The 16,815-nt window shown below is 43.6% G+C and overlaps 1 protein-coding gene across 1 annotated transcript in view; it reads left to right on the top strand.

The window, feature by feature from the left end:
* Positions 1-16,815, top strand: part of GALNTL6 (polypeptide N-acetylgalactosaminyltransferase like 6) — a gene marked incomplete at both ends in the record, with an annotated part of 887,471 nt that overhangs the window by 822,983 nt on the left and 47,673 nt on the right. Inside the window, one exon of the mRNA XM_084231985.1 lies at positions 13,174-13,395. Within this exon, the coding sequence (XP_084088111.1) occupies positions 13,174-13,395 (222 nt within the window). The remainder of the gene's footprint in view (positions 1-13,173; positions 13,396-16,815) is intronic.

Raw genomic sequence — 16,815 nt, 5'->3', positions numbered from 1 at the left:
GGCGAAGGGCTGGCTGCTTTCTAACTCTGCTCTTAGGACCCAAATGGGGTGATGAAGCCACAGGAGCTCCTGGCAGCAAAGACCTCGTTTGGGAAATTAGCTGGGCAAATGCACGGTGCGTGGTGCTGAGGTGGCTGCTGTTACACTTCCATTCTATTCTAATCACCCTTGTTTCAAATAGTTTATTGGTTTATGGCAAAATTCCATTTCCAACAGTAATCCCAACCCAAGTGTCTCTCCTGTTGGATGTCATTTGTGGTGGAGAAAATTCACTCTTCTTGATACCCTGTTAGCTGAGAAATGGCCACAAACCACATGGCAGCCTGGTGTCTGGATGCTTTCGGTGTTCTATTTCTGAAAATACTTTATAAAACTAAAAGTTCACAGAATGCTAAACTTGGCACGGATTTCATTTCAACCTAAGGACTCTGCATGAGCTATTAAAAATGAAGTATAGGAAATAAAACCAGCGCTACTAATAACCCATGGAAAAAAATTTGGGGCAACATTTAGCTTAATCTGTGTGTTTGACAGCTTGTTCTTGCGAGGGAGCAAAACACTTCATATCATCTTTGGTGGCTACAAATGCTGGGCATGATTTAGTTAAAGAAGAAAAAAAGCAAAGGTGTTAATAGTCATCTAAAATAAGATCCTCCTGCCTTTTGTTTTCAGCTTTAACAATTTATTTCATTTTATTGTGAGCTGTACGTCAAAGAGTAGCAGAAAAATCCAGGTTTAATTCTCATAAATGGACAAAATGAAGGATTGAGACAGGGTGAGGAGTAAAAGAAACTTTATCCTAATCTTATATACTGGTATGAATATAAAAATTCTTTATGAATAGTATTTCATCATAGGTATCCACACACTATTTTTGATAATGAACATTTGTTTACCTAATCAATTTTTAAATTTTCATCCTTCCTTGCTAACTTCCTAAGTATGCATATAGTCCTTAACTTGATCCGGCATTTTACACTAAATTTATTCAGAAATATTTCCCCATTGCATTGTGGAGTTTGGTTTTTTTAAAGATTTATATTATTCATTTATGCATACAAGAGCTGGGGTGTAGGCTAGAGGTGCGTGGGTGGGGGGTGTGTGAGAGGACTCACCAGAAACAGAGTGGAGAGCAGAACAGAAATACACTGCTGAGGGGAGCAGGAGAGACAGGAGAGGTCTGCTGTGCCATGTGGGTCAGCTCCCTGGCCAGGGATCAAACTCATGCTGCAGATTGCTGTATTTTTGCTTCTGGTGTGTTCATAATAGGTGTTGCAGCTTCCACTCTGACCTTGAATGGCTCACTTAGGGGGAAGTCACTCAGGCAGCCCTGCAGGGAGCCCCACGTAGGGGTGAACTGAGCCCTCCCACCAATAGAAATGCCAGTTTGCCAGACATGCGAGTGAACCACCTTGCAGGAAGATCATCCAAGCCACTGAAGACTTAAGAAGACTCTTCATCAACCAAAATCTGACTGAAACACAAGAAAGCCAAGCCAGATGGTTGAACCAAGCCACTCCCAACTTACAGGCTTTACTGGCTTACTGGCACGGCACAAAATTGTTTTTCAATATTTGTTATCTTAATGTACTCCATTTTGTGAAAATTTGTGATCTATCAGTAGATAATTAATACAGCAGAGTTTCAGTTCAGGAAGATGACAAAAGTCATCTTAGATGTGATATTATAAGCATGTACCTTAGAAAAATTAATAATTTAGACTCCATCAAAATTAAGGTTTCCTACTCTTCACAAGGAACTGAAAAAGTTAAGACACAAGCTGGGAGAAAATATTTACAAATTACATCGCTGACAAGGAAACTGTATCTAGAATATGTAAAAAATTCTCAAAGTTTGATAATAAGAAAACATGGGTACAAAATTTAAACAGATTCTTCATCTAAGAAGATGCACAAATATTAAAAAAGAACATGAACAAAAATATTTAACATCATTAGTCATTCAGGAAATGTAAATTAAAACCACCATGAAAAACCACTCCACACTTGCACATTTACAATGGCCGAAGCTATGATTGGTCACATGAATGTTGGAGAAGTTATGGTGTAACTGGAATGATTGTACACTGCTACTTCCCAGTAGCAATTGGAGCAACCTCCTCGGAAATCAGTTCAGCAATTGCATTAAGAGATAAGAGGACATCAAATGTGACCCCAGCAGTTCACTTCAAGATATTTAACCAAAGGCCTCCCTGGTGGCATAGGGGTTAAAGACAGAGCTATCAAGGTATTGCCAGCTACAGCAGCAGTTCGATCCCTGGCCAGGGAGCTGCCCCACATGGCGCAGCAGACCTCTCCTGTCTCACCCGCTGCTCCCCTCAGCAGTGCATTTCAGTCAATCTGCCTGTTCTGTCCCCACTCTGTCTCTGGTGAATCCTCTCACTCACTAGCACCTCTGACCCACACCAATTCTTGTATGCATAAATAAATAAATCTTAAAAAAAAAAAAAGATATTTAACCAAGAGAAACAAAAGTCCCTAAAGACTTGTACAAGACTGTTTATAGTTTTGTTTGCAATCACCGAACAGTAGAAACAACCCAAACATCCATCAACAGACAAATGGGTAAACCAGTTGTGGCATGGCCATGCATGGAAGGTGATAAAGAGGGATACCTGCGAGTACATGGATGAACCACTGAATAATTAGACTCAGTGAAAGAAGCCAGACAAAATGAGCATGTACCTTATGAATCTATTTACATAAAAATCTAGAAAATGCAAACTAAATTATAGTGCCAAAAGTAATCAATTGTATACAACACCAAGTGTGAACGCTAATGCAAACTATGGGCTCTGAGTGATGATCACACATCCGTGTAGATTCAGGAGTTGTCACAAATGTACCACTTTAGTGGGGTTGTTGATAAGGGAGGAGGCCATTCTTGGAGGGGTGGGATGGGGGTATATGGGAAATCTCTGCACCTGCCCCATAGTTTTACTAAACTGCTCTAAAATCTTATTTAAAAATTTTTAAAAATACATCAGTGGTTGTTTGAAAATGAAAGCATCAGAAAAAGGGAGAAAAATTTCAAAAAGACTATGAAATGACATGGAGGTGATAAATAGGTTCATTATCATGATTTTGGTGATGGTTTTGTTATAGGACAGCCCCGATATTGAACAGGTTGCCTGGCTGTGGGTCCTCACCCGTGCGCTTAAAAGGGACTTATGAATACTCCACTACAGACACACACAAAAGGTTAATAAAAGGTTTATTTACAAGGGAAAAGGAAAGAAGGAAAATGCACAACTCAGGGAGAAAATAGGGAAATAAAGTCTTTAATGCGTCCTACCCAATCCGCCAACCTGGAAACCCAAAGGCACTCTCAGAGCTGGCCGGATGCTGCGAGCTGGCGGAGAGCCAAAATGGGGGACCCCTCCAAAGCCCACGTGTCTGGCTTTATACCAACCTGGCTGCTTAACCCCACCCTCAGGTCCCAGCCACCTTCCCTTGGGTGGGGATGGGATCTGGAGTTCCCAGTGTCTTTGGCTTTGGCCTGGGGTGGGGGTGGAGTCCACAAAGCCTGTATGGAATTAGCTTTAGGACAACCTTTCCCCCTAACAGTTTCACTCATAGAGACACATGTCAAAATATACCAAATTGCATGCTTTAAATATGGACAGTCATATCAATTATTCCTCAATAAGACTGTTTTTAAATTAGGCTTATGTGCATTTTTTAAAATAAGATATGTCATAAAATAATCTGGAAGGTTGTATTTGCTTTGTGGTCCTCTATCTAAAGGCTATGTTAGATGCTATCAGACACACTACCATAAACATCCAAAATGTTCAGCTAAAAGTATAATAGAGATATAATTAAATTATATCAAAACAGCCTAGAGCAGGTAATTGCTCGCAAAATGCTCACACAGCCTTAAGCAAAAGAAAGGAAATTGCTTGTCAGAGAAGCCTCCCTTTTTAGGTCTGGATTATCCATCCTCTCCTTATGCTAAAGACTTCCCACTGACTTCAAAGAATTCAGATCAGAGAAAAGTAGCACTGGCTGGATAATCATAGTGAGGCTGAAGCTCTCTTAAAGAGATCTGCTTTGAGCTGTATCCGCGATGACATCACATTATCAGTGATAAGAGGGCTTGGGGGTGGGACAATGAGCTACTAGATTGCTCTTAAACTTCAAAGGGGAGACAAGAAATGCATGTGAATTGGCACAAAATTTTAAATCATGGGATAAAGGATGCAATTCTTTGCAGGAAGAGTGACCACGGCAAATAGGACGCTGTTTATGTGTGAGATGGGCTTTGCCAGATATCAGCAATTTGTAGAGTAAAAGTAATAATTATAAAATAAAAGATAGCTGAAGAAAGAGAAATTTTGTTACTGAACCCTCTGTAAGGCAATCGCTTAATACTGACACAAGCACAGCCCGGGGGTGGGGTCACCCCAGTATGCATGTAATGACTAGACCTGCACAAAGTGATAGAAACATGCTTCTGAGGGAAGATGGTCCTGATAACACACATGCACAGGACAACCTCTTGCCAGAGAGCAATTGGCTCCAGAATATATGCTCAAACACTGAACAGCGATTGTATTTTTAGGATAATCCAACAGTAGGGTCTGAAATGTTGCTGGCAAAAAAAAAAAAACAATCAGTAAATTGATTTCTGCAGTTTCATGAGCCAGCAGGTATGATGGAATTATCTGGTTTTGCTCCTGCTGCACAAAAAGATGATGATTCAGAGCAGGAAATCTGTTCTAGATTTTCTGAGTTAGAAATATGATTTAACACTCCTGGAAAAAGATCAGTTCAAAAACCTGATGAGCCCTAGAATTAGGGAAATATTTAGTGTTGATTAGTGCAAAGAAAACAAGACTTAAATTCTAAGACCTCTGGTGGTGCAGGGGTTAAAGACAGTGCTCTCAAGCTATCATCAGCCACTGCCACACGAGTTCAATCCCCAGCTGTCCAGGGAGGTGACCCACATGGCGCAGCAGACCCCTCCTGTCTCGCCCACTGCTCCCCTCAGCAGTGTATTTCAGTGCTGCTCCCCAGCTCTGTCTCTGGTGAATTCTCTCACCTCCCCCACACCTCTGGCCCCAGTTCTTGTATGCATAAATAAATAAATCTTTAAAAAATTAAAAAAAAATAATGCTGAATGAACTCAGTGATGGCCTTTTGAAATATATTTGGGCGGTGCAGGCAGCAGAGAGATTAACAGCAGTTTTAGTTGAACAAGGGAGCATGTTGTGATTCACAAGGAGCCACAGAAAGGTGACATAAAAATAGAGGATGCCCTCGAAGTCTGGTGCAGAGAAGGTGCTCAGAATAACAGCTTTTAGCTCACTCTCATTTAGAAAGTACGAAGGTCTGCAGTTTTTAAAAAGAGAGAGATCCTTCCTTTACTTTCTATACCAAAAATAAATCTATTCCTCAGCTCCTGGGGCTGCTACCAAAGTTGTGGTCCTTTTACCTTCTTCAGGAAAGAATTCAACAAAGAGGTTAGAGGATCTCCTCTGGCTATCCATTAGCATTACTATTCTCTTTAGCTGGGGGCTGCTTCCCTACCTGCTTGGGGGGCGTGGGGGTTGTTAAAAAGAGAAAAGCAGTGAAGGTTTATTAAGCTTATACTTGTGCACAAAGGAGGTAGTTACTGGAAGAGGAAGTTTCCTGCCTGGTTTCCCAAAAAGAGTTGGGAAAGAGGTTTTTTTTTTGGGGGGGGGGGCCAGAGGGGAGCAGAGGGGGAGGAGCAGAGGGGAGCTGCAGCACAGCCTGCTTGGGGCTGGACTACGCTGGGGCATGCGTGGGTGGGTTACAGGCTTCTTCAGATGTCACAAATCTCAGCATCTTAATCCTCCATCCAGGTGTGTGCATTTTAGCATGTTAATGAGCCCTTAGTCTCCTTGGTCAGGAGAGTTGGTCAAGATTTTTATTGACTGTGCACACAGGGTCCTTGACTATCCCCACCCCACCCAAAGAAAATTGTAAAATAACCATTTGTTAGGATATAGCCCCTATTGCCTAGTATGGTGCCTTTGGTCGGTCTAATGGGACAGATTGTTAAAACAAGACCTTCAGCAGCACAGTTCAGTCCACCTGTTCAAACAGGATGTTGGGCAAACTCATCCTGTCAGCTCACAATTTAATTCACCTAAGCTATCTCATAGCTATCTTTCCAACTGTTAGGTCACTTCCACACTGGATATAATCCCTGCAGGTGAAAACCTCTGGGCTGATCCTGCACCCTCAACTAATCCTCCAACTAATCTTATCCAACTACATCAGAGTCGAGAAGAAACCAGCCCAGTTGTGAAGAGACAGGAAAGCCTTCATCTTATTTTCAGACAGATGTTTACAGGAAGCCCTAACTCATCCATTCTAGTCCTGCTGAGCCCTCACCTCTGGCTATCAATTAGCAATACTATTCTCTTTAGCTGTGGGGCTGCTTCCCTGCTTGCTTCACAGGTGGAGGGCCAGCAGGAGGCCTGTTAGAAAGAGAAAAGCGGTGGGATTGGAAAGCATATTTACATCAACCATGTGTTATAGCAGCCTTCTCTGCTGAGTGCTTGAAACTTCTCTGGAATAATTTCCCGCAGAAGCAAAACATTCACTGTATTGGCAATAGCATCAAACGCTGCCAGATTCTGCATCATCATTTAATGAATTAAAAAAACATTTGGTTCCACATATGCTTATTATGTATATCAGGAGTAGAGTTGCTAGCTTAGCAAATCCAAGAAAGGAGGTCCAGTTAAGTTTGCATTTAAAATAAACAAGTAATTGTGTTGGCCTAAGTGTATCCCATGTAATATTAATAATACAAGCATGACATGAGTGTTAACTATGTTTTAAAAATATGTGTTGTTTACCTGAAACACACATCTACTGTGCCCCATATTTTATCTGGCAACCCTAATAGGAAGAAGTAAGAAGAGAGTTTCCTAGTGGACATGATTGGGCAAATGGGAGAAGAGTGAATTGAAGCAGGTGAAGCTGTGGACAAAGGCAGGGGAGGTTGCATTTTTCTCAGTGGTGATGATTAAAGCAGTTCTCCCGAACAGAGGTTTTTGTGGGGTGTAGGGTAAGGTAAAAGGTATCAGGCTTTTCTGCCCTTCCGCCATCAGGATAGATGAGAGAGCCCTGTGATCCTGGGTGCATGCCTGATGGCGGGCACCTGAAGTGGGTCCACCTGCGCTAAAAGACTGATACTATAAGGGTGGTGCAGCAGAGTGCGGTGTGGTGGTAGTGCGGTGTCGAGGGTGGAGGAGTGTACGAAGGAGTGTTGGAGCTACCACAAACCACGGCGAAGAGCATGTGGCTGCTAAAACCATTCATAAACCTGCTCAGAATGGGTTGGTTGCTTTACATGGGGAATAGAATTAAAGAGGGTTGTTGGGGGCCTATTGTGGAGTGTCTTGAACAGTGGGCAACCCTTTGGAAACAAAACTTTGGGGATGGGGAATAATTCAAGAACGAACTGTTTAACTCTGGGCGGGGGGTGGGGGCATTATCTCTGCTTAGCAGAACACCTGGGATTGGGCATTTTGGTTACAGAAAGGTATTTGGACAACATAAGCAGCAACGACGAGAAAGCTGAATTGCTCTGTATGAAAAGAAGGAAGAAACTATGATATTCTGGGGTGGCCTCCAAAGGAGACATAAGAGGGGAATTTTGAGCAGGCTTGCACCGTGGCAGGAAGTTAAAAGCCAAGAAGGCAATTTTGGCCAGAGTGAAATTCTTTATAGCAGCCAAAGAATCTGAGAGTTCAAGTGAAATACTCCATCTTCATCACTGACTGAGTTGCCAATACAGCACTGCCATGTCCTGAAAATCTTCACCCAAATCTCTGCCTCGCTGATCTACCTGTTTGAGAGATGAGGAAAAGCCCCTGCACACCCCAAATCTCAAATCTCTGCAGGGCCAGAAGAGAGTGCAAGTCTGGGTAAGGATGCCAGCAGGAAGGGAAGCTCCCCAAGAGGAAACTGAAGGATGAATGTGCAAACAGGCACCCCTGGAATCCACACCCCTCTCAGGGAAGACAAAAATGTACAATTTGGAGAATGAAGCAATTTTATTTAAATCTCAAAAAAAAAGGATCCCAGCTAACAGCTTGTTCCCATATAGCAGACAGTCTTTATAGTTCATCTCCTGAGAGCTGGGGAGTGTCCCAGTCCACGCTTTACTCCTTTCCTCTTAATAACTTTCCTCTTGACCTTCACCTATGCTTATTCCAGAGAGAGACGGCTCAAGCCAGGTTGTTTTTCCCTTTGCTACTGTTATAGGGCAGCCCCGATATTGAACGGGTTCCTGGCTGTGGGTCCTCACCGGCGCACTTATAAGGGACTTATGAATACTCCACTACAGGCACACACAAAAGGTTCATAAAAGGTTTATTTACAAGGGAAAGGGAATTAAGGAAAATGTACAACTCAGGGAGAAAATAGGGAAATAAAGTCTTTAATATGTCCTACCCGATCCGCCAACCTGGAAACCCAAAGGCACTCTCAGAGCTGGCCAGACGCTGCGAGCTGGTGGAGAGCCAAAATGGGGGAACCCCCCCAAAGCCCACGTGTCTGGCTTTATACCAACCTGGCTGCTTAACCCCACCCTCAGGTCCCAGCCACCTTCCCTTTGGTGGGGATGGGATTTGGAGTTCCCAGTGTCTTTGGCTTTGGCCTAGGGTGGGGGTGGAGTCCACAAAGCCTGTATGGAATTAGCTTTAGGACAGACTTTTCCCCCTAACACTACCATCTCCTGTAAGAGAGGGTATTCAGATGTCTCAGTTTTATGATTCTCCATGTGTGAGTTCAGCTAGGAATGTCTGAGTGGGAAGTATTGCTTTGTTTCTATCCCATTGCCTCCATATATTTGAATTTGTGCATATGTGCTCCTGTAGATACACCCCATGAACACAAATCTTGTATGTTCCTGCAGTAGATGAATTTATTCTACAATCTAGACTGTCTACGCTACAATTGGTTGTCCTACAACCAATGAAACTCTTCTTGCAACTACTGATAATATTTCTCAGCTGTGGTTCCAACGTTTCCCCAAAACTAAGCACTGATTCATGATTACAGTTGCAAATTAACACACTGGACTGTTATTTCCCTAATAATAAGCTCCAAATTGTATTCAGACACTGTTTGGGAGTGAAGGCTATTCCTTGGCTATCGCATTGGCTCTTTAGAAAGTTTCCTCCTGATAGAAAATGCCATTCAGAGAGTAGAGGGTCTCTAATTAAGGTCATCCAGTGAGTCATAGGGGACATCAGACAATGGTCAGGATGTTATAATTATATTTAAATGTTTATGTAGCACCCATAGCTACAGGAACACTGGCTGGTATGGTTTTTGCCATTATTATGGTATTCCTCTTTCCCCATCTCATGAAAAACTACAATAAAAGGAACTGGTTGTTTGACATCACCTCTGGGATATACCCATGACACTGCTGCTTTCTTTGGAGTATTCAGGAAATCAGCAGACCTAACCTGTAACCAAGTCTTTCCATTGGAAAAGAGCATGAAAATGCAAAACTACCTAGCTAGTGTCCTGGTTAACTGCACTAAAATGTCCCTAACATTGCTGACAATTACCAGCATGCTATCCCCTGCCGCTTTTATTTATTGATCTTGGTTAGCCTCACTAACGTTTGTCATGATCCTTTGAGTCATTTCCAATCGAACATACCCGAAGTAGTTAGTGCCTCTGAGTTTTCACAATAATCCCCATTTCTACTCAAAATGCCAAAGCAAATAATACCTACACTTTTGCAACAGTATTTTTTAAAAATTGGTTCTAATTTCAGGGCCCTGGTGAATTCACATGCTATGAATTTACTCATATTCATTTTATAATATGTTTTTTTATATAAATTCAACAATTAGCATACCCAGATGAGTGCACATACACTTACAATCAGGAAAAGTGCTGGCATTTTAAACCCCCCCCCCAAAAAAAAAAAAAACAGATCTATCCTTGACTTTGTGGCATTTACTGTCTTAAAGCACTTATTTACCCAAATTAAAATAGACTTCTTGTGACAAAGCTCTCCTGCAAGCCATCAGAATTTTGAAGGCATGGCTCTACTTAATAAAGTCACTTTTTCATTATGCCTGGGAAATTTACCTCTTTGCCTCTACTTTTTGCCATTCCCCTGCCTTTACTCATGCTCATTTATCAGAAAAGCATGAAGTCAGTGAAAATTAAATATTTTCACTTTATGAAATAATTGGGGTTAGGATAAAGGTTGGAACGACAGCCTAAAATAAAATTTGAATATAAATATAGTTTGGATATCATGGATTAGTTATTCTCCATTCTATCTTTGAATCTTTTCACTGACTTTAAAAATTATCTACCCATGGACAAATGAAAATGGAATGTGTTTCCTCCGGAACATTTATCAGAATGAAATGATACGGACGACTCCCACGGAGAGATTACCCGGCTAGTGTCCTGGTCAACTGCACTAAAATGTCCCTAACGTTGCTGACAATTACCAGCTACAGGAACTACAGGAACACACACACACACACACACAGTACATGTATATATATATACACACACATGTTCACATATATATTACACGTATACATACACATGTACACACATATAATACATCTATATAGACATATGCACACATATATAGTGATATATCCACATATATACAATATATAGTACGTGTATATACACACATGTACACACATATAGTACATGTATATGCATGTGTACACAGATATAGTACATGTATATATGTATATACATACAGTACATGTATATATGTGTACACATATATAGTACATGTGTGTGTATATATATATATATGTGTGTGTACATGTACACATATATATAATACATGGCACCACCAAAAGCAGGAGCTTCAAAACATCACCAGTTTCCTTTCCCTCTGCAAACAAATCAGTTCAGAATCTCTGGCAAGGGTTAGAATATGACAAAACCGGGATGACTCTGACCACCTGCCAAGGTCAGCTGGAGTCAGGACAGTGGACAGTGTGATGGGGCGAGGCGAGGCCACCGAGAAGTAAAGCAGCAGGCGAGCCTCAGAGAACAAGGCTCATGATCTCCACACCAGGAACATACCAAGCAAGGAACACAGAGGCAACCAGGAAACCAGAGGTGTCTCCTTTATGCATGCTGCTGGATTCACTGAGCCCTATCTAGGACCCACCATCGACCAAAAATAACCGAGTCCATGGGGAAAGTGGGGTTCAAGGTCAGATGGGGAAAGGCCCACTGGGAGATGCTGGAGGTGGAGGTGGAGGGACAGGACAAAAAAAGTGAACCATCTCATTAGAAATAAAATATCAGGGCCTTCCTGGTGGTGTAGGGGTTACATCTCAGCACTATAACCGCTGCAGCCTGAGTTCGATCCCCGGCCAGGGAGCTAGCCACATGGCACAGCAGACCTCTCCTGTCTCTCCAGCTGCTCCCCTCAGCAGTGTATTTCAGTCAGTCTGCCTGTTCTGCTCCCCGCTCTGTCTCTGGTGACTCCTCTTACCCCCTGCACCTCTGGCCTGCACCCCAGTTCTTCTATGCAAAAACAAAAAAGAAAGAAAATATCAGTGAACGAGTCTCCCAGTGCAACAGATTTCTAGGTGTGATCCAGATCTGCATTAGGATTTCATAGAAATGTGTACAATAAAGTGATTTTCCTAAATGTCACTAGTTTTTGTTTTAATTGCTATGTCAGATGTTGTTAAAGTTTCCATCATTCTGCTCATTTTATCTTCTAAGTGCCAATGAGAAACTAGTGCTTTAAGTGCCAATGAGAAACTTCTCAAAGAAGTCTGTGTGGGCCGAGCCCGGGAGCCAGGCTCTTGGATTTCCAAGCTGCACTCTTAGTGTTGTGGGGGGATGTCCTGAACAAACTCCACAAGTAGGTTTTATGGTCACCACCCCCACCCCAGACCAAAGACATCCAAGACACCAAATCCCATAATGTCATCACCACCCAAAGGAGCATTGCTGGGAACTGAGAGTGGAGTTAAGCAGCCGGGTTTGGTATAAAACCAGACATGTGGGCCTTGGTGGTCCTTGGTTTATTGCCAGCTCTCAGTGTGCTATATTGGGGTCCCAGCTCAATGGAACTGGTAGGCGCAGTCACCAATTTATCTCCCTCTCTTTCTCCCTGAGTTATTCCTTTCTTCATTTCTCCTCCTTTTGTAAATAAACCCTTTATTAACCTTTTTGTGTTTGCCTGCAATTGAGTCTCATTATAAGTCCTTTTGAGCACGCGGCTGTGGCCCACAGTCAACCCATTTCACACCGGGTTGCCTGTACCGTTAGCACTACTAATAATAGCGCTGAGCTTCATAATTCCTGCAGTGCCAGGTTCAAGGGTGGCCCTGCTTAATCCCACAGCCACCCTGCATTGTTACCATTACCTCATTACTATGATGTAGGTACGTTTTACTGTGTGTGCCTTCTGAGAGTGAGGAATGTGAGACCCAGAACCAATAAAACATTTACTCAATTCCAAAACTGACAAAGGGGCTGAGTTCGGGCCCTGAGCCCATTCACTCTCTGTCCCTGAGGGCTGTGTTTCCATATCATCATCCTCTGGGCCTCCGCCCCAGGGAAGCGAGCATCGGGAAGACTGGCTGTGCTGCTTCCTGAGCCCTGCCTTTCCTTGGTCATTTGCCAGATGCCCCTGGCTGCCATATTGCACACATCAGATATCATCAGAACAGGAGGTCTTGAATTTAAGCAATGCTGGGTTCTTTCTATAATTGGGAAAAGACCATAACAGCTTATTTGCTCTCATTCTTTCTGCGACTCCTAACAGTTTAAGCAATCTAATGCCTAAAAGGAACTTCATTAGTTCCAATTTCAACTCCTTTAGTTCTTTGTGGGGAAAAAAAAACAATTCTAATCATGCAACAAGGATGAAAAAGTTGCTATCACTGTCAGCGGAATTTTAACCGACTCTGATAAATTAATTCTCTACTGGGCATTTGAACTCCATGCCAGGAGCAGAAATGCATGCAAAGCCTCAGGCTAATCATATCACACGCCTTGCAATTTTGAACACTTATTGATAATGACCCACCAACCATAGCTGCTGAGGTTGTCTGATTTCTGTTACTTTCTATTTTTCAATCTGTAGCGCAACTAAACCCTTGGAGTGTGCGGGCCAATAATGACATTCTTTTCTGCTGCACAGAACCTGAAGCGGGTGGCGGAGACCTGGATGGATGAGTTTGCCGAGTACATTTACCAGCGGCGCCCGGAGTACAGGCACCTCTCCACGGGGGACATCTCTGCCCAGAAGGAGCTGCGCAAACAGCTCAAGTGCAAGGACTTCAAGTGGTTCATGGCGGCTGTGGCCTGGGATGTGCCTAAGTACTACCCTCCAGTGGAGCCCCCACCCGCAGCCTGGGGGGAGGTGAGGAGAAGCTGCAGGGAGAGCATCTCGCCTTGGTGTGCCTGCCCCTGGTGGGAGGGGTAAGGGTGGGGTGGGGGTGAGAGTGGGGGGTGAGAGTGGGGGTGAGGATGGGCACTGGCCAAACCTTCCACTTCTTTGTCCCTCCATCAAGTAAGATTCACTTAAATCATCATGAATAAATGAATGTCAGACTTCTCTTTAAAAATTGCTAAGAATGAGGATTCAGCCCTCAGTCTTCAAAGAGCTGCCACCCCTCCCCCCCAAAATCTTGGTCCCAAATGGATTTTTTATTTTTTTCTAAGATTTTTTTATGTATACATACCAGAACTGGGGTACAGGCCAAAGGTGTAAGGGGGGCGGGGATGAGAGGATCCACCAGAGACAGAGTGGGGAGCAGAACAAGCAGATCTACTGAAATACACTGCTGAGGGGAGCAGCGGGCGAGACAGGAGAGGTCTGCCGCGCCCTGTGGGTATCTCTCTGGCCAGGGATCTAACTCATGCTGCAGAGGCTGCCAATAGCTTCGGAGTCCTGCATCTTAACCCTTTGCACCACCAGGAAGGCCCCCAAATGGGTTTTTTAAATACACTTGGAAAAATATTTTTATTTGAGATGCGTGAAACTGGCATCAGAGCTTGTAAGAATAAAATATCTGTCGTGGTCCTGTGTAAATTCCAGCGACCTGGTGTCCATGATGAAATCCCCGCTGGTCCTCCAGGCACACAGGCCCTGTTGCTATTTATCTTTGCTGGCCTGTGACCAAGGGGGCCACAGCTTTTGCTAACAGTGAGCTCTGTGCCGGGTGTTACAGAACTGCAAGTCCAGAACACCCAAAATGGACCGGGCTCCGTCAACAAACCTAAGCTTTCACTTCCGAACATGTCTCTTTGATTTTACTCCATGACAGGAAGAGCTGAATAGCCTCAGTTTCCTGATTTAAAACTCCCCTTTCGGTTTCTGTCTCAGTGCTAACACCCCTACAGCTTGGGTTTGACCCCCGGCCAGGGAACTACCCACCTGGCACAGCAGACCTGGCCTATCTACCCTGCTGCTCCCCTCAGCAGTGTATTTCAGTAGATCCGCCTGTTCTGCTCCCCACTCTGTCTCTGGTGTATCCTCTCACACCCCTGCAACTCTGGCCTCTACCCCAGTTCTAATACAAAATAATTAAATATTAAGGGGAAAAAAACCTCCCCTTTTGAGCACAAAAAGGATGACCGCGCTGAGTTTGGTTCCATTGCATCCTGTTACTATAGTCTCTGCCACAAGCAAAGCATGTGCGAAAGCAAGGGCTAAAGTTGGACAGGGAGGGTTTACCTGGGCACCTTAGTCTGCTTTCAGCAGAGGCTAAGGGGGAAATGCAGGCTGTGATGGGGGAGCAGAGGGAGGTGATTAAGCCCACCCCAGTTCCCAGGACTTCCAGAAGCCAGGAGTCAACTGCTGGGCTGTGGAGAGGCCTTTTCACCGCGGTTGGCTGTGTGGCATGGGAGAGAAAACTCTCGCCTGCTCCTGCCTGTGGCCTGCCAGAGCTCCAGAAAGAGTGTGATAGGAGAGGCGGGGATGGAGCAGCAAGACCGGGTGAGCTGACCCCGCTGCCCTTCCCACAGAAACTGTGTTCAGCAAGTTACACGCATGCATACTGTTTCTTTTGCTGAGAAGGTCCAAAAAGATGTCATTCTCTGCCTGTGTCTGGGATCCCAAAGGCCAAAGGAGGGCCAAGGCCATGACTGGGTGCTCCATCTCCTACGCTGGTTTGCATCTGCACGTGGCCCCATGCTGTCTGCTCAAGTCAGTCATTTGTTCTGATCCTTGCATTCTCAACGTTTCATTAAAGCTTCCCTGAGATATTAGTAACAGCCATCTGCTTGTATTCGGTGTAGCTCTCGGCTGTGGCTTGGTTCGTGGCAATGTAAAGTAGACCCCAGAGAGAAGTTTCTTAGTCTAGGGCATTGGGGGTCATGAGAACGTGTTATCCAATATGCCAGTGAGTTGCTTCCCAGGTATTTCTGTGGTTAAGGCTCTGTCTGCCCTCTTTCTGTGATAATTTAAGTGCAGCCCTGAGTTAGGGACTAAGAAATACACTTGAAGACCTCCATCTTGTTGGGAAATCCCAACTGGATTAAAATCTCATCAATCTTTTCTCTGCCTCATGTGGAAACAAATTCTTAGTCTCCCAACTACTTCAGACTGCAGCTAGTCACATTTTCATGACCAGTATTTATAAAACACTTTGCTTGGGAACAGACTCAATGCTTCCACTCAGGTTCTAGAAAAGACACGACTTTCCAGGAATGAACAATGGAAGGACTATCCCAGGGCAGGTAGGCTATGCCATAGTGGCCGTCCCCCTTACGCCTGACTGCCTCACACCTTCTGTGGCTCAGAGATCCCCAAAGGACATTTATATTCATCGTTCCTGGTCTAAACATCCAGACATTGAGAAGATCCAACTTTTTTTTTTTTTTTTTTTTTTTTTTGACAAGAGGGCAAATTTCTTTCCCCAAAGCTTTAAGACAGTGAACAAACACAGGTCATATTTATACCTGAGGAAGGAAGCAGGGATATAGTTGCAGGGCCAGGTACACCCCATGGCATTTGCTCAGTGAACGTCGGGGTGTATAGTGAGAATGAAGACGGAAGTCTGGGGGAAGGCAGGAAGAAAGAAAATCAACAAGTAACTAGGTTTTTGGGCTGGTAAATTGTTTTGAAAAGTATCTATTTTGCAAGCAGAGTAGATTCTGAGAATAAAAGTAACTTACATACATTTAATGCAGGGAGCAAGGGAAGTATTTGAAATGCAGCTTAAGTCAAATGAAATTAATAAAGGAAGAGTATTTTCTAACACTTTATTGGGTAATAACCTACTTTTTCATCGCAGATAAAAATTATTAAACATGCAGAATATATATGTGGCCCATTTTACCTTTTTTTTTTTTTTTCAGATTTATTTATTACACAAGCACTAGGGTACAGGCCAGAGGCACAGGAGGGTAAGAAAATCCACCAGAGCCAGAGCAGGGAACAGAACAGGCAGACTGACTGAAATACACTGCTGAGGGGAGCAGTGAGCATGACAGGAGAGGTCTGCCGCTCCCTGCCCGGTCGGGAATCGAACCAGCGCTGAAGAGGCTGCGGACAGCTTCACAGCACTATGCTCAACCCGCTGTGCCACCGAGGAGGCCCCATTTTAACTTTTTAAAGCAATCTTTCAATGGATTCACTCTGGTGCTTTTTTCTTTTCCCCTTAAGGGGACTTTCTTGTAAATAAATGTTTAATTTTGGAATAATTTTATATTTACAGAAAAAAATCACAAAGATAGCACAGAAAGTTCATGCATCCTCTTCACCCCACTTTTTCTAGAGTTAGCATCTTACCTCTGCCACATTAACCACAGTGCATTTAAACTAATTAGCAGGGGA

The sequence above is a fragment of the Talpa europaea genome, assembly GCF_964194135.1.
Source record: "Talpa europaea genome assembly, chromosome: 4".
Taxonomy (NCBI): domain Eukaryota; kingdom Metazoa; phylum Chordata; class Mammalia; order Eulipotyphla; family Talpidae; genus Talpa; species Talpa europaea.
Note: the sequence above shows the minus strand (reverse complement) of the source record. Positions and strands in the feature narration are given on the sequence as shown.